Genomic DNA, 24,559 nt, shown 5'->3' with positions numbered 1-24,559 from the left:
GTTATTCACCACCGTACTCTGGCATCCTTAATCAGCTAATCCAAAGTAATTTGAACGCCACACAAATAATAGAACGATCTGTTGATTGCTACCGTAATTTAAGTCCTTTTTCTTTTCACAAAATGTGAATTAATTCACTTATTGCGAAAACTGTCCACTGTAATTAATTCTAAATTTAATCCGGCTTAAAAATAAAACTGATGTTTACAGGTCAGATGCCAAACGAGAACTGAAAAAGAAGAAAAAGAATGACAAGAGATATTTAGTTCTGGCCAGCTGGCTACCATGACTGCCATTCTTGAGCTTGGTAGGTCCAACAGGACTAAGGCTTCAGACCTCTCGAGGGCTACACCACCTTTTCTGGGGTTAGTGTAAGGTTATTGGCTTTCTTATCTTCTGAAACAATTTTTTCTCTGGATTATTATTGTGTATTGTGTAGCTCAACCATCTAAACAGCAGATAGTTAATTTTCTATATGGGCCAGCAGTATATCATCAAGTAGGCTAATTGATGGTGTCACAAGCCGCGCTTTTCATAATAAAAGAAAAGAAAGACTAAACATGGGGGACGATAAAGACTTCAATATTCAATGATCCAACCGAGACTGAATAACGGAGCTGGTTTAGACATCTTCAAAACTGAAATTGCTGGGTTAGACATTTGATACATACTATTCGAAATATACCAGTTGAACATGACACATATAGTTTCATTCGTCTAGGGGTCGTTGAGGACTGCATAAAATTTTCCTCAGGACTTCCTTAACCCTTTCTTTGGTTAGATTCTAAGTCACATCATTTAATTCTAGGTTACCTTATGCTGATTTCTGCAGTAATTTTACTCACATCGAAATAATCCATGTAGACAGCGAAACCGCTCGAGATGAAGTCACACTTCAAGGACGTGCTCCTTGGGTTACAAGATTACATCAAGGGGCGTGGCAAAGAGGTGTCACAGCTGGAGGTTGTCGGAACAACCCTGATACTTTTCATATAAACCCCCAACTGAACTTGGTTTTGAGTGAGAATGAAGAAGTTATAATTTCATTGTGCCAACATAGTGTGCTTGAACCAAAAGTTATTGGATTCTCTGTTTATAAGCTTGAAAAGCCATCTAGTGAGCTAATTAGTAGATCATTTTTCAAAAAGAACAAATCTCTTTTGAATTCGCAGTATACTAATAGCAGACAGGTATGAAAATTCTATTTTTACTCCTTTTGTGCTTCTATTTATATTAATGTTATTCTCAGTCAGAATTAGCGTATTAAAGAAATAATTATTCTGATGCTCCTGTCACCTTGCATTGTAAATATACCCATACATTATAATTGAAAAGTTTATACAGCTTTCGACTTGCAAAGGGATTTTATTTTCATGTTCGTATTCATTTCAAGTACCAGAATATAATTTTTTTTTTTTCATTAGAACTTAGTGCACAGTGGCGTAAATTCACGAAAATATGGGATGGTGTAAAAATATATTTTTCAAAATCTAGCAGGGGGGGGGGGGAATTCGACGGTTTTTGAATTTGTTTAATGGAAATACAAAAAAAAGGCATTATTAATGGAATTGGCAATAAAGCTCTTTTTCAAAATGTAAGGAGGAGGGAAGAATTCTAGGAAAGGTTACAGGCCCCTCCACTTGGTTCTACTGCTAGTGTCATCTAGAATGGACGCATAGTTAAATTGGGTGAACTAAATTAGAAATACTACGGATTCCCATTTATGCTCTTAGTTGAAACGTTTTTAAAATCTTCCGTTTGGATTATCCTACCCCAGAGGACAAAAGTTTAGATTCCATCTTCTTTTCCTTAGGCAGAAGATTCAACTTTTGGGAAGAAATACAGAATTCCACATTTTTTTGTAAATAGGAGCTTCAAAGCCGTACAATAGGGTTCTCTGATATGCTAAACCTAAAATTGTGATTTTCACTAAGATCACATGACTCTCTGGGGGTGTTTTCCCCATTTTTCAAAAATCAGGTAGATTTTCCTAAGCTCGTAGCTTTTTAATGGGTATCACCCATTAAAAAGCTTTAAACTTAATGAATTTTATACATATTTGGAATCACCATAAAAAGGCAATTTTTTATTTATTAATAGTTATCAAATTTTGTTTTTGAGTTTTAGTTACTATTGATCCATTTCGCTCGTTACTTACAATTCGTTACTACGAACTCTTCGATACTGGTTTATATTGAGAAATGTCCTTTGTGTAACGTTACATGATTGTTTCAGAGCCAAGAATTACTTTATCAGTTCCATAGTTCGGTTATACCATAGATTGTACTTAAATGACACAAATGACACAAATTACTTCGTTTAATTTTAACATTTTCGATCAGCCTTCAATGTCATTTACTCCTCTATGTAAATGAATTTTATACATTTGGAATCAGCATAAAAAGCCATTTTTTTATTTATTAATAGTTATCAATTTTTGTTTTTGAGTTTTAGTTACTATTGATCCATTTCGCTCGTTACTTACAATTCGTCACTACGAACTCTTCGATACTCGTTTATATTGAGAAATACCCTTTGTGTAACGTTACATGATTCTTTCAGAGCCAAGAATTACTTTATCAGTTCCATAGTTTGGTTATACCATAGATTGTACTTAAATGACACAAATTACTTCGTTTAATCTTAACATTTTTGATCAGCCTTTAAGGTCATTTACTCCTCTGTGTGACGTGAATGTTTGCCTAAAATCTTGTATTTTTTCGCTTCTGGTTTCATTATGTGCATCATTGCAGGTTAGTGCACGCTGCTGTTTCGAACAGGGGGGCTACTTACTAGTGCCAACAACTTTTGAACCTGGCCAGGAATCAAGTTTCACATTACGAGTCTTCTCAGCAAAGCCCATTAAATTAAAGTAAGTCTTACAAGAATCATAAAAGTGATTTAGAACTTCACTGTTCAACTATCAAGCAAAAATTAGGCTATTGTCCCAGAACACCTAATTTTGTTATAAAAAAAAAAACAAATACCGTAACATGTCGCTGAAATTTTTTCTGATCTGTCACGTTTTAACCTATCTAAAAGTAACATTAATTCTATAAATACAAGAATGTTTCATTGGAACTTCCCTACTTTTGCTCAACTAACGAGTGCATTAAAAGGAACCTTACAATTGCTTTTGTTTTTATTGCTGTTCTTATATTTAGTTTGGCATCCAACATACTTTGTTGCCAGCTGTAACAGCATCGATAAAACACTAACTAGACAGTGCGCTTGTGCACTTTTCATGCGCATGCGCACGTATTTGGGCCATTAGAAACTGTGCCAGAAACCCCAAATGTTAACAAGAAGAATCATGAAATGGTCTTTAATTGCATAAAAATGATTGCATTCCATAACTTTCAGCTAATCAGAGGTATTTTCCACTAACGTAAAGTTATTGTAAGGGAAAGTGTTTTTTACGCCTTTAGTCAAAGCTTCACTGATGGCCAATGAAAACGACTCTTTTTCGAGTAAATTCAGAATTTCATGCTACTGTTGGTTCAAGTTTAAGAAAGCTGGTCTAAATTGGAGACAGTTGGCTGAAATAGTGATACTAGGAGGCTACGCAAATGATACTGGTGGACCACATTCGTTACCCTGCTAACGGTACCAACAGGCTGCTCATTCCACATTTTTAGTTAATCTGAGGATGCCATTAAATATTATTTCGAGGACAATTATTTCGGCTCGGGTCACTAAAAAGACTTTGAGCTTAAAGACGTCAATTTTATAGGATACCCGAAAAAAAATTTAGTTTTCAACTTTTCTTGCTTATAACAATGACCTGTTGTTTGAATAAGGATTTCAGCATCAAAACAGTTTTAACACGTTAATTTCTTAAGGTTTTAGCATCAGCGACAATTTAGAATCATAATCCCATTTACTCTGATCCAACTATTTCTGCCTGCGAAAACAGGAAAAAAATCTACTTTGGAAAAAAAAACACCTATAACTAAATAATTCTTACTACGGTGAGAACCAAAGCAACTAGAAAACGATTGGGACCATTTGTTTGACTGTGTTCAATCGGTTTAAATATCAGTTTGAAAAAATATCACTTAATTATACACGTTTCGGGGGATTTTTGCTAATTTTCGGATGCTCGTCAGACGCAATCAGAGCAATTTATATGAAAATTACAGAAAATTATGTAGAACCCATAGATGTTTTGAAGCTGTTAATGCCTCATTTAAAAATTTTCTAAATTAACACTGTTGATTTTTTATGTGAAATAGCCATACGAGGTTGTATAATATTTTTGAAGGATAGTGGTTAGAAACAGTTGAGAACCTGGGGGGGAGAGCATTTCTAAGTTTAGCACTGTCTAATCTATATGGTTGTAATGTTTTTGCCATGTATCACATAATTCAATACTGGGCCGACTAAACGTTCACCACGAAGTTATTTAATTCCACAAAGGCAAAATATGATCTAGTTAAATATTGGAATGTAATCAGTCGTACGGTATTTTACTCCAGTTTTTCAAACTTTTTTTAGGCTGATTGATTTGATCCCGAAAATGTTGCGGCCAGTATTATCAAAAGCAACGAGTTCATGTGAATCGAAAGGAGTTAATCAATACGAATCAGTTTTTTTACAACTTGCTGATGAGCACCGATCTGTCAGCTGTTTTGAGCTACATGAGCTTCTTGAAGCTTGTCTACCCAACGGTAAGCATAGTACTGAATTGCAGTTGCTTGAATTGTCCCTTCATTAAAAAAGATGATTTGTTTAGATTACTGTAAAAGGATAAAGATCGAAGTAAAAAAGTGATCGAGAAAAGATGAAATGATCATGACATAAAAAGGAGATCGTGAAGAAAAATGATCTTGACATAAAAACAGAAAATATAACATTAAAACACAGATTATGTTCAGATAAAGTGTATGGGATACTTAAGGCTTTTATCATATTATGTTCTATTTTATTTGTGTTTATCGTATTTTATTCATATGGAATATAACTTATGTTTATGCAAATAATGATTAAACAAATACAATCCAGAACATATATTTTATAGTTTGAATAAACAGGACATCCTTTAGATCATAACTGTAGCCTCTTTAGTATAAAGCTTTGAAACAAACGTCAGTGCATATCTCAAAATCCCTCCGAAGTTAGCCTCCATTGTGTGACTGTATAGAAATGGAAGTGAATAATCAAGTCACTCTTAAAAAACAGAAATTACCTCAAATAAAAGTAGCATTATCGGCCCCTCAGACCACCTTATAGGCTAGAATTGCGTTTGTGCTCTATCGAAAGAAAAATAACACTTGAAATCATTTTCTTTTTTCATTGTAATGTAGATAACTTAAATACTGCTTTAATTTCCAAGAATTCTCTTTTATTAATATTATTGAAACAATCACTTTATTTTCATTAGTCTAATATGTAAGAATTTTTCAGCAGTGTTTTCTCCCTTAATAGCAGAGCCCGGGAAAGCATTTTTGGGCTTTTTCCTCTCATATTTAGGCAGTGCCGGTCACAAGATAAAACTTAATATATCATTAAGAAACTAAATGCCCACACCCTTTTTATACTAAAGTAAAGTTTTGGTCCATTGAGACTGTGATTGTTGTCTACTGTATGTTGAAACTGTAGGATAAAGTTAAGAGGGTAACTCTACTTAGGCAGGGTAACCTACTTAGGATTGGATATTTTGTGTCAGTTTTAAGTTGTGACGTTTCTGTTAAATTTCATTAAAAAAATTTTATGATTCGATTAAAACCATAAGAATTGTGCTAGACTTTTATCTATTTAACGAATGTGGTTGATACGTAGGATTTCATGCCTAGAATGTGTCCATAGTATCAAATACGTCTATGTCTTTTAACTTTGTCGGTGACCAATCTAATTCAGCCATTCTTTAGCTTTCTGTTGTTACCTTAGTCATATCGTCTATATCATTAGAATTCTATTTGTATTTAAAGATAATGTTTTAAAGCTAGTGAAGATCAGCAATTAACTTATTCCGTATTTTGGTCGCATAATCTTGTAATTTTTTTTCAGATTATATTAAGAGCTGCGCTACCATTGAAGTATGTCGTCAGATCGTAATGGCACTGGGTGTATCCTTTTTTTCCACTTTATAGTTAGTTGCAACCTAACACGGTTGTGTTTACATATTTTATTTTTGGAGGGGGAGGGGTCGTCGTAAAGAAGCAGATATGTGTGGTCACATGGAAAAAGTAAGCGAGAGGGATTTTTTTAAGTTGTTTGGATTTATTGAAGCTACATATTTGTTTTGTTTTTGAAGCTCATTTGTAAAAAAAAAGGACATCCGTTCTTATTGAATTCTGGTAGGGACTCGTAAAGGCAAGCTACATGTTTTCTCCTTTGAAAGTTTAAAATGTACTAATTTCATTTCTATTCTTACGATTCAGAAAGGTGACTTTCTTTGTTTAGCTTTGAAATTTCTTTGCCTATGGCAATAAAGCCGAAATAATTTCAGTAAAAAAAGAAGATTAATTATCAGATTAAAGCCAAAATTAAAATTTTAATCTTAAAATGGAATACGACTGGTGATAATAGACCAGTTGTCCTTTAGTCTAAGATTTTCGTCTACAATTAATATAACCACTGTACTGAAAATGTGCATTTTGTGCGTATTCGCATTTCTTTGGTGTGTTTGTTCTTTTTTATAAAGCCAAATCAGGTTCTTTTCTTGAAGACCCTGACATCTTATTACTAATTTGGGTATGACGTCACGTCAGATGGCACTAGTAAATGTCACAGTCAAAATTCCACAAAATCTCGTGTAAAGAGACTTTTTATTCAATAAGCCCTTGCTCAGTTTACTATAGAAAATGTCTGAAACAATAGACAAAAGTAGTATCAATTTTTTGGAGTGTATGTGTGTTTCGTATGTATTTACCTTAGTCACGAGTTTCTTTTATTTTTATTCCAATTCATTTAGTGACAACAGCTATTTGTGGCAAAAAATTTCAAAAGCATCAGAATAGAATTTAGTTTAGTTTATTTCTTGATGTATTCAGAACTTGGTTTGGGGGAGGAGTCCCTTGTACCTCTGAAGCTTTCATTTAAATAAAAATAAATTTGTCGCAAAAAGAAGAAATAAATTGCAAGCAAGCTTTCCTTAGTGTATAACGTACTTTTTTGTAACATAGATCCTGGGAGGGCGGGTCAAATGTAAACCTTCTTCTCTTCTCTTCCTATCCTTGACGTCTGCGCTAAGGATTCATGTTAATGCTTTCAAAATTCATTTTTTTTGTACATAGTCTTAAATAACTAAATAATTCAACAAGCGAAGATTATTGAACCTTTAAGTTTCAGTTATGATTTTATAAGACTAGTAAGCAACTGTAATACTAGTTGCTGTGAAAAATTAATACCCGCCCAACAAAAGCTGAGAATGATAAACCAAAATAGGCCCAACTAAATTTGGTTCACTGCTGCTGTGAAGGAAAATAAAAATTCTGTATTTCTTTATTAGGCCACGCCAATGGCTGCTAAAATATATCTGTCTATCCATGAAACAAAAGTTATTTGCATGAATACACTGAAAATTATTTAGTTTAAGGAGCAATGTTGGAGTGTTAGTATCCCGAAAATGTCTAAAGTGGGTGCGGTACCACTGAAACATTCTTCTTATGTTCGTGAAACTGTTGCTCCTAAATAATTTATGAAATTCATTTTTATGGTCTGGGTAAATTTGAAAATGATTAAAATGGCATTTCGGACCATTGAAATGTTATATCAGTGCAATGGTTTCAAGGTACTAAATCTGAACTCGAGGAACTTGCTTAAAGAAAAATCCTTAACTACCCAGCTCTAGACTTCTGGATACGGAAGATTAAAGCTGTCTGAATTCCGAGATTTTATGTGCAGCCTAAAACAGTGGCAAATCTCGTTTAAGGCACATAGTAAAGAGAAAACTGGTATCTTGAGAGCAGAAAGGCTACGGGATGCACTGTATGACACAGGTAAGATCATGGTCAACGTAATAGCATTGATTCAGTAAAGAAGCTTTGCCACCCATGTATTTTTTTTTCCTCCCTCATTGTACATAATATCATACTTTAAATGTTGTTCAATGCCACCCTTTGCCCAGAACGAAGGAATGGAGTAACAAAGGGCTAGCCTGGAAAGAATCGTATTGGAGCTGACGCTTCACTGTTTTGGGCCCCCTTGTTAAGGGCCGACATGTTTCTAAAAGGTAGGAAAAGGGCTTGTAAACAGTATGGGGTGACCTTAAATGATTGTTTTTTTTTTACCATTATTGATTATAAAATGAGCCATGGCTCCTATACTTAAGCCTGCGTACAGGAGATGCTAGTGTTGAGTTCTTCTGATTATAAATATTATATATTTAATGTTGAATTGCCGGTTACATAACGGATAAAAGACATTTTCTGGAGCTGGACCCCTCCTCCCTAAGTTGAACCTCTAGATAAAGTTTCGCTCATTCCTTTCCAATTCGCTGTCGTTGCAAAAATTGTAGTGCACAAGCAAATTTATTGTTTCCAATTCCCCAAGTCCCCTTCAGGACAACTAATCAGCCAGAAGGAGGGGATGCGTATAGTATAATTTGGAAGAAGTACAGAGCAATTTCGTTTCGCTGAATCAGAAAATTGTTGTGTCAGGTGAATCTAAATCTTAGGAATGGGTTACATCTCAATTAAGTGATTGCGAAGGCGTTCTTTCAGCTGGTTCTTCCGTATATGAAAGGGGCTGCTCCCTACTCAACGCCCCGCTTTTTACGCTAAAATTTGACTCTTTGTCACAACTCTGCTTTATAAAACAATAAAACACTTTAACGTAAAGAGCGGGGCGTTGAGCAGGGAACATCCCCTTTCATATATGGAGTAATTTTTGTTCGTTTTAAGTTTTAGTTTCACTCCTTACTTTCAGTTAAAAAAACTTGTTTTTTTATTTAATTTCTGAATGTTTTTGAATTAATGCAGGTTTTGAATTTGGCTCATAGTACATGAACAATTAATGCGAAATTTTATTATAATAACCTTATAATAACCTAAGTTTGATTTTTGAAATTTTTGAATGACTCCTGAATCACAAAGGTTGTTTAATTAGAATAATGACCTCTTTTAAAAGTTAAAACAGAAACTGTAGTGTAAGAGCGAGCTATTGAGGAGAGGCAACCCATCTCATATACATAATATTTTCCGTTCCTGTTAAGTTTTAATGTTGCTTCTCACTATTAGTTGAAGAAACTTGTCTTTATTTAATTAATGATCGTTTTTCAACTAATGTACGGAAATCCAGATCCCCCTCCATCGGAAATTCCCTTACCCCACGAGAAATTATCTCTATGGAAAGATTCTCCCACGTAACTTAAATTAGCGATTGCGGAACTAATTTTGTAAGGCATAGTCACAAGTTGAGCAATTCTCAAATCACTGAAATGAATTAAAGAAAAAATCTTGAAAAGATATACGTAATATTTTGTGTTTGTTTTAAGTTTTGATGTTATTCCTTACTTTCAGTTGGAAAAAAACTTGTTTTTTTATGAAATAACAACCACAAGCCGAAGACATACAATATCTTTGGTTTATTATCACAAAAAAACCATAGTTATGAACCTTCTCAAGATAAAATTAAATGCTAAGATTGGCCGGAAAATAACACAAACAAATTATTACTTATATCGGGCATTATTAAAAAATTCAAACTTCGGCGTAAAGAGCGAGGTATTGACGAGGGTGAGGGCGAAATTCCTCATATAGGTAATATGCGGGGCTCTTCCCCTCGTCAATACCTCGCTCTTTACGCTAGATTTCGAATAGATCTTCGACTTCTTAACAATTAACCCTTGAATCAGAAACGTCTTTTAATTAAAATAAATTGCTTTTAAAATTATTAAAAGAACTTTAGCGTAAAGAATGAGGTATTGAGGAGGGGACGAAACCTTTTATATGCGTAATAATTTCTATTCTTTTTAAGTTCTAATGTTACTCCGTACTTTCAGTTGAAAAAACTTGTTTTTTTTATTTAATTTCTGGTTGGATTTTTTTTCAATAATGCTGGGATACCCAGCATCCCCTTCATGGAAATTCTCTTCCCCGTGAAAAATTCTTCGATGGAAAGATCCTCCCACAGAACCCAATCCCCCCGACCCCCCCCCCCCCTCCCAGAAAAAATTCTCTCCTGAAAACGTCTGTATACTTACCAATAACAAATACTATATATGAACAAAGGGCAAAGTTCATAACTTACAGCCCATCCCCTGCGGACTGTGGGGGATTAAGTCGTCCTCAAAGACATAACTATTAGATGTTTCGACTATGCTGAACAAAATGGCTATCTCAAAATTTTGGTCCGGTCAGTTTGGGAAAAAAATGAGCGTGGGAGGGAGCCTAGTTGCCCTCCAATTTTTTTGTTCACTTTAAAAGAGCACTAGAACTTTTGATTTCCGTTCGAATGAGCCCTCTCACGACATTCTAGGACCACTGGGTCGATACGATGACCCCTGAAAAAAAAAAAAAAAAAAACACGTATCCGTGATCTTTCTTCTGGCAAAAAATACAAAATTCCACATTTGTTCAGATAGGAGCTTGAAACCTCTACAGTAGGGTTCCTGATATGCTGAATCTGATGGTGTGATTTGCGTTACAATTCTATGACTTTTAGGGGATGCTTCCCCCTTTTTTCGAAAATAGGGCAAATTTTCTCAGGCTCTTAGCTTTTGATGGGTTGGATTAAGTTTGATGAAAATTATATATTTAAAATCAGCATAAAAATCCTCTACTTTTGATGTATCTATTTATTTCAAAATTCCGTTTTTTAGAGTTTCAGTTAGTATTGAGTCGGGTCGCTTCTTACTTACAGTTCGTTACCACGAGCTGTTTATAAGGAATGGGTTACATCTCAAATAAGTGATTGAGAAGGCGTTCTTTCAGTTGAAAGGAATGGTTTACATCTCAAATCAGTGATTAAGAAGGCGTTCTTTCAGTTGAAAGGAATGGTTCAATAAGTGATTGAGAAGGCGTTCTTAATTCCACCCTTTCCCTTTTCGTAAGTTTTGAAAGCTGATACGGAGATCTTTCTTGACTTCAAAAACAAGCTTGACTTAATGTGATTTAATGTCTGCTTCTCATGCATTGTAGCCCGACAAGGGGGCTCCTAGGATATGAATGTTCGACTTATTATTATTTTTTTTTTGACACATTTTCACAGAATCCTGCGTGCATTCTAAGTAGGAAAGTAGAGCTGCCTTGGAGACGAAGAACATACTCCACAAACCTCTTTAAACTTTAAATCTATTTCTAAAGTTTTCATTCCCGTTGTTAACAAGTTTTCGAGTTAGCAAAATGCCACTCTTCTCTATTTTTACATATAATTCATGTCCGAACCATCTACTTTTTTAGAAGTATTTTTAGGATAAGGGTTAATTAAGACATATCAGAATAAGCCTTTTGAAAAACTTTAAAGCAGTTACGAAAGAGAAATATTTTTTTTACATTTAACTCTGAGCAAGGCCGTGATTTATGATCTTTAAAGATAATAGAATCCCACCACTGAATTCCAAACGAAGAGAGAGAGAGAGAGAGAGTGGGATAACGAAAGAAAGATGAAGATAAAGAGAGAGTGTGAGAGAGATAAAAAGTGATCTATTTATATTTCAGTCTCAACAAGGAAAAAAAAAGGTAGAGGGTTCCCATGAAACATTTTTCCATTTACCAATAAATGAGTCGTGAGTTAAATAATTGTTTGCTCAGTCGTCAATTCGATTTTTATTAGCTGTCCAATAATTTTTCCACGTGAATTAAACTTTTTAACTAGTCATGTAGCCATTTAAAAAAGCAACCTTTTAGTAATGTTGCGTGCAGACTTTTTCCTATCATTAAATAAAAAAAAAACTTTTTTTTTGAAAAAAAAGTTTTTTCAACTGAAAAAAAGGAGCAACATTAAAACTTCAAATGAGCAGAAATTTATTCCGTTTCATGAGAGGGTCTGCACCCTCCTCAATACCTCGCTCTTTTTGCTAAAGTTTTACTCTTTGTCAAAAGTCTGCTTTTTTAAGTAATAAAACACTTAAGTGTAAATAGTAAGGTATTGAGGAGGTTGCAGTCTCTTTCATTTAGCGGAATAATTTCGGCTTGTTTTAAGTTTTATTGTTTCTCCTTATTTTCAGTGAAAAAAGTTTTTTTTTTGTTTCTGATCATTTTTCAAATAGTGCCGGGAAAACTGGTTTAAATTTTCTCCTGAAAAATTCCCCGACAGATGTGTCTTCCTATTGTAAACTCTTCTCATCTAAAATCCCCTCCCTTGCAAAATCCCACCCCAAAATCGCTCAAATTTTGGCCATCAATCGTGATTTTTCGGCATAGTAGGGAAAACAGTATTGGTTAAGAATTACCATAATCGGCCTTAACAAAGAAAGGCCCTTCACGTAATCACATAAAACCAGGATAAACAAAAAAAAAAAAAAAAAAAAAAAAAAAAAAAAAAAAACACCCTATACTGATACGTCCGATACCACTTACAGCCCTTTCCCAAGGGACCATAGATAGTCATATTATCATCAAAGCCATTGTTATTGGAGCTTCTGACGACATTTTTTTTTTGGGGGGGGGAAGGGATAACTTTCCTCCAATCTTTTTGTTCACTTAAAAAGGGCTTTAGAACTTTTGATTTGCGTTCAAATGAGCCATTTCCCGATATTCTAGGACCATTAGTTCAATCCGATCACTCCTGGGAAAAACATCAAAAAACAAATAAACGCTTATCCGTGATCTCTCTTTTGGCAAGAATGTAAGTTTCCGCATTTTTGAATCCGGGAGCTTGAAACCTCTACAGCAGTGTTCTCTGATGCGCTCAATTTAAGATTATGATTTTTATTAGGATTCCTTGACTTTTAGGGGGTGTTTCCCTCCTTTTTTGAAAATCAGGTACAATTTCTCAGGCTTGTAGCCTTTGATTGGTAAAATTAAACTTGATAAGCCTTATATATTTGGTATCAGTTTAATAGGCCTATTCTTTTGGTATGGCTAATGATGTTTAAATTCCGTGTCTTAGAGTTTCGGTTACTATTGAGCCGTTTCGCTCGTTACTTGCAGTCGTTTCCACGAATTGTTTGATATTCTCTCACTTTGTTCCTGAAATTTCCTTGGATCTTTTCTGTATAAACCGTGCCAGTTGGCACATTTTACCCCGGCAGCCGTTTAATTGAGCAACCAAAACCTTGTATTTATTTATTTATTTTTTTATTTATGGTAGAGCTATCAGCCGGTCTCTGCAATTTTTCTTCTATCTTACCCGCGCTTGCATTTAAAAATTAAAGAATGTTGACCTCAGTCAAAATTTTCTCCTGCTCTTTGACTTCAGTGCCTAGGGAGACTGACCGTATTAATTTAGTTTACTTTCTCCGTCTAAACAACTATTATTTTTTTGGATCTTCCTTTTCTAGGTTATCAAGTCGACTCAGAAATACTTTCTGCATTAGCAATGAAATATATGCGAAAAGATGGAACCCTCCGATTTGGGGATTATGTTTCCATTATCCTTCTTCTATCTTCAAGCTTTAGTAAGTTTTTTGTAAATTTTTCATTTAATAAGTCTTGTTTCAAGTCATTTGTCATAATTGCAATTGACTTCTTAGCTTAAATGTTAGCTGCTAACATTCTGGGATGAGTTTCTAAAATTTGTTTTTACCAGGGTCTTTTGGTATTTCTTTTTGTTCAGGTTCAGTTAAACGCTCTCTTCTCTTAGCACCGTACCGTTTTCTTTTACTATATTCCAGTTTTGGTCAAAACCAACTCTGGGATCTAAAGCTATATGGGCTTGTGTATCTCTGAATTTGAAGTATGCTTGGAATTCTCTAGAACTTGGCTTTACAAGTAACCTTTCATTTTCAAGTATAGGTGCTTTTCGCCCGTTAAACATATTGCTGTCATATCTCATTTCACAAATTTTCCTTCTCTTTACAATTGTTATCGTTTATAGAATCAGCGGAAAAGCAAATGTCTAGGGTGTTCACAGATATGACTACTACGACCTCTAAGACCAAGGGGGTGTCTCAATAAATTGATATATTTAGTTAGGGATATTTTAATAATGAATGCTCAATTAAGGTGGCAAGTTTACAAAACAATTATGTTTTTTTCGATATATTGGTAAATGTTAATGTACTGGTAAATGTATGGTAAATGGTAAATGTACATGCTGATAAATGTTAAAAATCTATTGAAGAAACATGAAGATGGTTGTATTATGATCTTGAATATAAAACAAATGCATTAGAATAAATAAACCTAAAAGTTGTCACAGTTTTTCGTGGGATAGTCTCGTCGACTGTATATTCCCTGGCCCACAATTTCCTCCTTGTTTCCACTTGTCTCCCTGTTTCCACTATTTGTTCTGATTTGATCTGGTGATTTAGCTGAAACGAGTCCCATCTATAAGCAAATATGCCTAATGGACTAAAGAAACCAAAGTGTGCCATCCTGAAGAGACTGGGACTATAGCCTACATATATTCAGTAAACCTGTACAAGATTAATAACAACTTTCAACATATAAAGTAAACATTCGTGCAAATTTAACTTAATTTCATTTATAATGACTCTATATTTACTGAGATAAATCTATTCTAGTGGCATTTGAGAAAAGAGACCCTCTTCAGAATGGAGCTGTTAAGCTGTCGCTTTCCGAGGTACGTATGTTGACTGTTTTTTTTACGATGTCTCTTCCTTTTAAACTGATCATGGTAGTTAAAACAAGCACGGAATGACCTTTGTCAGTGCTCTCCAAAACTCCTTAAAAATGGATGTCTAGTAACAGTACATACATAAAGGTATTAGCTTTTAACATTAATTAATTTTTTTTTAAATGAAGTTTTTTTTTTCAGCTGAAAGTAAGAACAATATTAAAACTTAAAATGAACAGAAATTATTCCGTATATGAGGGGCTGCTTTATCCTCAATGCCTTGCTCTTTACGCTAAAGTTTCTTAGTAATAAAAAAAAAACTGCTTATTTCAATTAAATGGCCCTTGTGTTTCAAGAACCGTTCTTAAAAAAATAGGACAAAAAGTCAAACTTTACTCCAAAGAGCAAGGTATTGAGGAGGGGGTGTCCCCCTCATATACGGAAAAGTTTCTGTTCATTTTAAGTTTTAATATTGCCCTTACTTTCGGTAAAAAAAATTTCTGATTGTTTTTCAAGGAATGCCCGAATTCAAAAATCCTCCGGAAAAATTCCCCCCAAGAAAATTACCCCCCCCCCAGAACACTTTCTGCGGTCAATTCTGCCTGGTAAATTCTCTTTAGCCAATTTTATTTGAAAAAAGGCTCGCTTTATTTAATTTCTGATGGTTTTTCAAACCATGCCGGAAATCTTCCCTCTGTGGACATTTTTTCCTGGAAGTCCCCCCTTCCCCAAAGGAAAATTTCTCCCACGGAAAGCTCCCCCTGGAGAATTTCTCCTGTGGAGAATTCCTTCATGGAGGATTTCTCCCGCGGACAATCCCCCCCCCCCCAGAGAAAAATCCCCCAGAAAATTTAACCCTGCTGAAAATTTTCCCTTGACAATCCCCCGGGAACATCCCCACATGTAGCATTAAGATGGTAAAGAGAAAGTAAGACAAAAAAATCGTATAGGAATTCTGGCAAAGTTCCCCCGTGCAAAATTTGCCATGGAATGTTTACCCCCGGAAAATTCCATCCTCATAGAAAATTCTCCCCGTGGAAATCCCCCATCCCCCCTAAGTATATCTGTATACATTCCAGTAACAAATATTATATATAAATAAGGGGTAAATTTCATAACTTACACCCCTTTCCTCAGTGGTCTGGGGGATCATATCATCCCCAGAGGCATAGTTTTTGGACCTTTCAACTATGCTGAACAGAATGAATGTCTCAAAATTTTTATTTTAACAGCTTTTGGCGAAAAGGGCGTAGGAGGGGGGCCAGTGCCACTCCAATATTTTTGGTTACTTAAAAAAGCGCAAGAAATTTTAATTTCCGTTCAAATGAGCCAACTCCAGATCTTCTAGGACCATTAGTACGATATATTTTTATACAATCTTAAAAAGGGCTTATCCCAGATTTGTCTTTCAATTACTCGGACTATCTATCTTAGCTTTTTCTACAATTAGCCATGTCTTGACGCCTACTGCAAAATACTTGATTTTAATTCAAATGAAAGGTCACCTGTGACCATTCTTCTGGCAAAAAAAAAATAATAAAAAAAAAAAATTATACATTTTTCCAGATGGGAGGCTGAAACCTTTACAGTAGGGTTTTCTAATACGCTGTATCTGTTGGTGTGATTTTCAAGATTCCTTGACTTTTTGGGCGTGTTTCCTCCTTTTTTTGAAAATCAGGCAAATTTTCTCAGGCTCGTAGCTTTTGATAAGTAACATTAATCGTCATGAATTCATACATTTGGAATTAGCATAAAAAGTTAATTCTTTTGATGTTTTTGTTGTTATAAAAATTCCGTTTTTTAGAGTTACAGTCATTATTGGGCCGCGTTGCTCCTTACGTACAGTTTGTTATCACGAACTGTTCGATGCCGTATTTTAAAACTCGCTTTGTTTAAAGTACCTATCAGAAGTCATTAAATTAAGAAAAGTCACATATTTTTAGAAAAAGAGGAAGGACTTCCCTTGAAATTGAAGAAGATTTTGAAAAAAAATTATCCCAAAATTACACAGAATCCTGCGTGCATTCTAAATAGGAAAGTAGAGTACACAGTAATCCATGTCCGAGCCATCTACTTTTTTAGAAGTATTTTTAGGAAAAGGGTTATTTGAGATATGTCAGAATAAGTCTTTTGAAAAACTTTAAAGCAGTTACGAAAGAGAAATATTTTTTTTTACACTTAACTTGAAAAAAGCCATGATTTATGATCTTTAAAGATAATAGAATTCCACCACTGAATTCCAAACGAAGAGAGAGAGAGAGTGGGATAACGAAAGAGAGATGAAGATAAAGAGAGAGTGCGAGAGAGAGAGAGAAATTTACTTTGAAGTGATCTAATTATTTTTCAGTCTCAAAAAAGAAAAAAAAGGTAGGGGGTTCCCATGAAACATGTTTCCATTTACAATAAATGAGTCATGAGTTAAATAATTGTTTGCTCAGCCGTCAGTTCGATCTTTATTAGCTGTCCAACAATTTTCCATGTGAATTAAGCTTTTTAACTAGTCATGTAGCCATCTAAAAAAGCAACCTCTTAGTCACGTTGTGTGCAGACTTTTTCTATGATTAAATAAAAAAAAAAAAAAGTTTTTTCAACTGAATGAAAGGAGCAACATTAAACCTTCAAATGAGCAGAAATTATTCCGTTTCATGAAAGGGGCTAACCCCTCCTCAATACCTCGCTCTTTTCGCTTCAAAACTCTGTTTTTTAAGTAATAAAAAACTTGAGTGTAAAGAGTGAGGTATTGAGAAGGGGGCAATCCCTTTCATGTAACGGAATAATTTCTGCTTGTTTTAAGTTTTATGGTTTCTCCTTATTTTCAGTTGAGAAAAGTTGGTTTTTTTTTTGCTTAATTTCTGATCATTTTTCAAATAGTGCCAGGAAAACTCCTCCCTCTGGTTTAAATTTTCTCATGAAAAGTTCCCCAACAAATGTTTCCTCCTATTGTAAACTCTTCCCATATAAAATCCCCTCCCCGACAAAATCCCACCCCGAAATCACTCACATTTTGGCGATTAATCATGATTTTTCGGCATAGTAGGCAAAACAGCATTGGTTAAGAATTACCATAATCGGTCTTAACAAAGACAGGTCCTCCACGTAATCACATAGAAGGCACAGAACCATGATATAAAAACAAGAAAAAAACGCACACCCTATACTGGTACGCCCGATACCACTTACCGCCCTTTCCCAAGGGACCATAGAGAGTCATATTATCATCAAAGTCATTGTTATTGGAGCTTCTGACTACTTTTCTTTTTTTTTGGGGGGGGGGAGGGGATAGATCTCCTCAAATTTTTTTATTCACTTAAAAAAGGCACTATAACTTTTGATTTCCGTTCAAATGAGCCCTTTCCCGATATTCTAGGACCATTAGTTCGATCCGATCACTCCTAGTAAATACATCCAGAAAACAAGTAAACGCGTATTCGTGATCTTTCTTCTGGCAAGAATGTAAATTTCCGCGTTTTTGAAGCTGGGAGCTTGAAACCTCTACAGCAGTGTTCTCTGATGCGCTGAATTTGAGGGTATGATTTTTATTAGAATTCTTTGACTTTTAGGGGGTGTTTCCCTCATTTTATGAAAATTAGGTACATTTTTTCAGGCTCGTAGCCTTTGATTGGTAAAATTAAACTTGATAAGCCTTATATATTTGGAATCAGTTTAATAGGCCGATTCTTTTTATATGGCTAATGATGTCAAGATTCCGTGTCTTAGAGTTTCGGTTACTATTGATCCGTTTCGCTCCTTACTTGCAGTCGTTTCCGCGAATTGTTTGATATTCTCTCACTTTGTTCCTAAGCTTTCCTTGGATCTTTTCTGTATAAACCGTGCCAGTTTGCACATTTTACCCCGGCAGCCGCTTAATTGAGCAATCGAAACCTTTTATATAGTTTTTTTTTTATATTTATGGTTGCGCTATCAGCCGGTTTCTGCAATTTTTCTTCTATCTTACCCGCGCTTGCATGTAAAAATTAAAGAATGTTGGCCTCAGTCAAAATTTTCTTAGGCTCTTTGACTTTAGTGCCTAGGGTAATTCAGGCTCTTTGACTTCAGTAACACTATTTAGGCCTAGTAGTGTAATTCACTTAATTAATGCAAATTTGCGTTAACTAAACTTGCTCCTAACGCAAGTTTATCGGATCAACCTATTTTGCCCCACCCCCCTAAAAAAAAAATCCTGGATCCGCCCCCTGATTTCAATTCAAGATACCCCAGAACAATTCCCCAAATATTTCAAGGCCGTATATTCTAAAATACAAAATCTGTACTTCTCACGAGAGGTGTGGTTGCTGATCCGTCGTTTTTTTCACATAGAGTGATTATATCAAACCGGTTGCTGTATTATAAATGGGAGTCGGAAATGTTGTATATATTGTCTGATCTGAAGTTTAAATTCCTAGTGCCCTTTTCAAGTAACAAATACTATCGTGCCACAAGGAAATGCTCGTTTCTGCCGTTTTGTGCCGTTTATCTGTAATTGTTCCTGACAGGGACCAAAATGTTATTTAATGAAAAGGTTGAGACAGCCAATCGGTTCAGAACTATTAAAAAGCTGTTTATATAGTCTCCCAGTATCAGCGACCATACTGCCACTTGTCAGCCCCTTCATCTCTAAACAAGGCAGAATATACACTAGAGCTCATTGCCACACAGTGTCCTATAATGAAACACCATCTAGAGTGGAAGAGGTCTTCGGGGGGGGGGGGGGGGTCTTAAGCATAAAAAGTATATTTTTGTTGCGCAATGTTTCCAAATTTTCGTGAGAGATCCTTCAGATTAGTATGAAGGAGGGAATTACCACCAATCTATCTTTATTTGAAGTAATATATTTTGACTAAGCACGCAATGTGGGTACTGAGGGGGACAGACCCCCTCTTATTATAGAAATATTTTGAGAATGAAATAAAGAACACATTTGTATGATTACTTGCACAGGGGTGAAAGGGTGAGGGGAAAGGAGCATCTCGCAGGAGGAAGATTTTTCCGATGATTCCCATCCTACTTTCTGGATTAAGTCGAAATCTAAGATCTAAAAAAAGTTATTTTGGGGAGTTTCGCTCACCCCCTCTTAATTTTTAGGGGCAGTTACCCTTTTAGAAAAATTGCTGTGCAAAAATGTAAATTGTTGTGCAAAAATGTAACTTTTTGTCGTACAAAAATGTTGCAGAGTAGGGGTTTGAGGGCAGAGGTATTTTCTTACCTTGTGTTTAGGGTAACCCTAACTATAATGTTAAAAAAATGGTTAGAATTGAGTAAACAAATGATGGCTATTTCTCAAGTGGAAGCAAAGAGCATTGTTGGTTTCACAAATAGAGGTATTTCTGCACACAAGGACTGTCGCATTTAGTTTGTATATAAATGGAGTGTGCTATATTTATCTACAATTTAACCTTATTTTACCGTAATGCTTATTATTTCCTTCTTTCTATTTGATTATATACCAATAGATAACGCAAAAAACAAAAATTCATGCTGAAATAACTCCTATTGAAGTTTCCAGGAATTTCTCACAAATTTTAGATCATTTGAAACTTTTTCTAAACAAGTTTTCAACAACAAATCACTTGTTTGATCATACAAGCATCAACAATCGAATATCGAGAAAATAGTAATTTATAAGGTTGTCTAGACCTAGAGATTTATGGTTTGATCTTTCAGTGCATGAAACCTAATGTATGGAATCTATAAAGACGGCAAGGTCTATCTATTTGTCTTAACGAAACGCCTGTAAGGTGACTCACATTTATTCTAAATGCCCATTTTTACAACTTCTTGGAATCTCTTTGTTCCCAGAAATACGAATGTACCTGGCCTAATAAGTCCTAGACACTTTTCGTATTATGGCTAACTTATTGTTACACATAGTATGACTTTTACGACAATTTTTCATAGCAAATAACTGAATTAATCAGAGGTGGAACTGAGAAAACTATCTTCTTCCCTTTTTTCCCATTTTTTCCATTCTTCCATTTTTTTTCCCTTTTGAATTAGTAAGGCGTAGATGAAAATATCTAACCCTAATTCTTTTACCAAGAAAATTATTCAAACAAGTATGGACATATATATGTAGTCAGTTATTTGTGTGTGATTTATTTGAAATTTTCCACAAGTCTTCTGCTATCGGCTGAACTTTGCGGACTTTCTTGAAAAAGTTAAATAAAGGTAATGTTTTTTTCGACAGCAATAAAGTCAACGAAGTTATGCGAGGAAAACTGTTTATTAGCCTTGTGGACAGCTTTATAACTATTGAAACCATGGGAGCCCCGCATTAGACTTGTTATCTACAAACGTGACACTATACTATTGCGGTTACAAGTTTCAGAAGAATCAAGATTGACGTTTCTAAATATTGAAAAAAAACACTTGATTGGAATTAAAAAAAAAATAATGTAAACTCTCATCAGCTATGAGGGAAAATATACGCACAATTTTTAGGAGAGCTGCTGGTAATTTTGGATGGTCTTCCTTTTTTCTCAATAATTTTGAGATATGACGCGCTTAATGGTCCTGTGGTGGCGGTGTGGGTTTGGCCTTAGCTTGGTAACACGGGATCCAGAAATCAAACCCGGCTGTAGAAACACACTACAGGGCTGACGCATGGATCTTAATAGTCAAGAAGTGTCGTTAATCCGATACATACATACATGCTCTTAATACTTCTCAGTACCAGCAAAAAAAGGTGAATGAACGGATTCGAAATTGCATCTTCGTTATTAGAATTAGCTTGTATGAGCATGATCTTGCACAGCTATGTGATTTGTTATCATTACAAAATGAAGTTGAGTCACTGTAAAGTTGGAGCGGAATAGGTGCATGCGTTTTGTAAACGTACCTACAAAGTTTTGTGTGACTTCCAACCCATCTAAGAGGAAATTTTAACCTTACGTTTTCCACCACTAAGTTTCAACGTAATTTCAGAATCCAATCTGACCAAATCCATTTTTTTCGTCGGTTCAGAGTCGAAGCTCTTGATTGAATTTAAATAAATCTTTGAATGTATAAAAAATCTTTATATTAAAGTTATAGAATACCCTTTTTATTATCGAACACTGAATTGTTTTGAAATTTGGTTAAACTTATGAAAATGCACACTTACGAAAATTCTCCATGCACAATCAAAAAAGTAAACACTAGTTATTATTGCACTTCTTCACCAGATAATAGAAAATTAAATTATCACCGGTAAGGAATCGTCTTCTTGAATTTCCTGCCCTCTTTGTTTTATCGACTTACTCAAATTGGCTTTGAACAGTTCATATATTTATTCTGTTTACCATACACATATAAAAAAATTTTTCTTCATAATCTAGCAAGTTCTTTAGAGGTATAATATATCCAAACATACGAGTTGATATTAGGAGAGGGCCAGAAACCAGGAGCCAACCCAAGGTCCTTCAGTCTTTGAGAATGTCAATCCTTCGATTACTCTGGTTTCAACGAGGCGTGGCACGAAATGACCGGGAAAAAGTTGTTGACTTTGTAATTTATCTATTAATAATTGGAATTTATTAGGCTTCATCAGTTGATATTAAAAAATTAAAATTGACTACATGATCCCTGAATGGATCTGATTTGAAAGAAGCATATATAAAAGAAGCGTAATTGTCATGGTAGGAGGGAGAACAAAGGGAAGATCAACAGGACGAAAAATCAGATGAAGATGAGAATCAAATTCGACAATTTCTTGAACATTTCTGATTAGGTTTAAATCCTTACGGAAATAAAACATTAATAATGATTCTATTTCCCTTCCACTTAAAATGTTGTGACGGTTTTGTCGATAGAAGTAAAGCCGGCCGTTCTGCAAGCAGGCTTCATGGTGTCAGTCAAGACGACGCCTTAATTTTCAGGGATAGAAAATCAGTAAATCTTAGTCACTTTGTCGCTGTGAATTTAGCCAACAAGATTCTTACGTCTTTGGTGTCTGTGTTAATTGTTAATTTTTCTTTTCAAGTGGCTTTCTACTTCATTGGGATGCTGAAATAAACTGCCACGACAAGACAAGCTGCCACGACAAGCTGAAAGAGAATTTTTCTTTTCGAGACTGTTTCTATTTTTGCTGTTTAACATATTTGCCGGATATTTAATATGTTTTATGAGCTTATCGCATAATTTTAGCAGTAAAAGCTTTTTATTTCATCTACAATCGTGTAAGCAGGATATTTCGGAGTTTTAGTACTCCAAAAGTCAATTGTTAATGATTTTGAGATATATATACTATGATTGTCCAAAGGCATTGATAAAAACACAATTTAACCTCTTCAACACTCACAAAAAGAAAAGGGGCCAGCTTTGTAATTATTATGAGCTATTAGTCATTTTGACGTCCTGGAACAGTAGAAAATAGCAAACTTAGTTCTATTCTACATTCACAAAATGGCAACACTACAAACTCGATTTTCTACACTATTTGGTTTGCTTTACGATACGTAAAATATAATCTTTCAAACATAAATAAGCCCTTTCACACTAGGCTGACGTAAAAATCCAAAAGGCCACTTTGTCTCAAATTGTCACAATCATTATTAGAAGACTATTCAAAAGTTAAGGATGTGGAATGAAGATAGAGCTTCAAGCTCTGATCAAGCGTGTAGTACTTTCTAAGACGTGTTTATTAATTTATATTCAAAATTAAAAAATTGCTCATCCAGAAATTCCATTCTGTTGCTGCTCTATTGACGTTTCCACAACGCGCCACTAACGTACTCGACCTTAAATTCTAGTCTATTTGGTGCTCCCTATATTGCGGACAAAATTTGTTCCGTAAGATTGCACAGCGTAACGTGAAGCCCTAGATTATGCTAGTGTAGAAGGCTTTACGCCACCGGCGGATCTAGAGGAAAATCTTGGGGGGGACCGCGCTGGACACAGGGCGCCAAAAACTGATTATACAGGACTAATTTGATAGCTCTTTATTTATATGAAAACACTGCCAAATATGCTCATAAAGGTAAAACGTAGCAAAAGAAAATAAAAACAGTACCACACTACACAACTAAACTCAATCGGCGAGCTTTTCTGAGAGCGAACATATCGATAGCATCGTCTGTTTTCGGCAGTTCGTCTCTGTAAGTCTGCATGAGTAGTAGAGCCTCCAACCTCTCTTCAGTCATTGTGCTTCGTATTGATGAACTTGTCCTGTCAACCTTTGAAAACATTCGCTCTGCTTCACAGGTTGACACAGGAAGCGTCGCGAGAATTGTCAACAATGCGAAGATGTTGGGAAATACATTTTCCTGACAACTGTTCAGCGCTGAAATAGCTGTTTTCGGTTTTTGCACGGTTTCCTTAGACCAATACTTGTTCCAAATCTCGAACTCGGTTTTAACGTCTATCTCCGTACCCACGAGCAGCTCCTTGTACTTTTCGTACCCTGGCTGAACGTCCTCCCAGCGTTTGCCATTAACCACAGCCGGGATCAAAGCTGAAAGTTTTGCAGCATTCGTAAAATGGCAGCTGAACCGCTCCGTAAAATCAAGCAGCATGGCGTCCAGGGCTGGAATAAATGCCGCCATCCTATAATGACTTTCTGGATCCATCTTGGGTACCCCTGCCCGGTATGTAGAACGCGAAGCTATGCGTGGCTGCGTTACCTTGATGGTAGCATCAATCTTTTCGGCCATTTTCAGAAGATCTTCGTAAAGCAGTCTGAATTTGGTTTCGGCATGTGATCGCATATCTTCCAGCATTGCCTTCACGCTGCTAATGAGGGACAAGGCTCTCACGAGGTCACCATCCTTCTGTTGTAGTGACTCGGCCAAAGGTTTCATGATCGACGAAAACGACTTCAGGCAAACCAGTCCTACGAGTGTATCTGATTTTTCAATGCAGGATCGTAATGCATAAGCTCTGCTACTTGCCTCTCGATCGTGCCATCCTTCCATCTCCTGCAGAGCAGAAACGATCGACGGAAGGGAGTCCCAAAACCTGC

The 24,559-nt window shown here is 35.4% G+C and overlaps 1 protein-coding gene across 1 annotated transcript in view; it reads left to right on the top strand.

Moving 5' to 3' along the window:
- The window catches only part of CalpC (calpain C), a 277,295-nt gene extending 254,527 nt beyond the window's left edge, over positions 1–22,768 (top strand). Inside the window, exons 6-13 of the mRNA XM_089089653.1 lie at positions 809–1,190; positions 2,754–2,872; positions 4,498–4,670; positions 6,010–6,068; positions 7,796–7,943; positions 13,388–13,504; positions 14,573–14,631; positions 22,583–22,768. Of these exons, the coding sequence (XP_088945779.1) occupies positions 809–1,190; positions 2,754–2,872; positions 4,498–4,670; positions 6,010–6,068; positions 7,796–7,943; positions 13,388–13,504; positions 14,573–14,631; positions 22,583–22,609 (1,084 nt within the window). The 3' untranslated portion in view covers positions 22,610–22,768. The remainder of the gene's footprint in view (positions 1–808; positions 1,191–2,753; positions 2,873–4,497; positions 4,671–6,009; positions 6,069–7,795; positions 7,944–13,387; positions 13,505–14,572; positions 14,632–22,582) is intronic.
- Positions 22,769–24,559: the final 1,791 nt, after the last annotated feature.

Source organism: Artemia sp. Qi Xiang Cuo, chromosome 5 (assembly GCF_049724085.1).
Source record: "Artemia sp. Qi Xiang Cuo chromosome 5, ASM4972408v1, whole genome shotgun sequence".
NCBI classification, from domain to species: Eukaryota; Metazoa; Arthropoda; class Branchiopoda; order Anostraca; family Artemiidae; genus Artemia; species Artemia sp. Qi Xiang Cuo.
The sequence above is the reverse complement of the archived record's forward strand: the minus strand, read 5'-3'. Positions and strand labels throughout refer to the sequence as shown.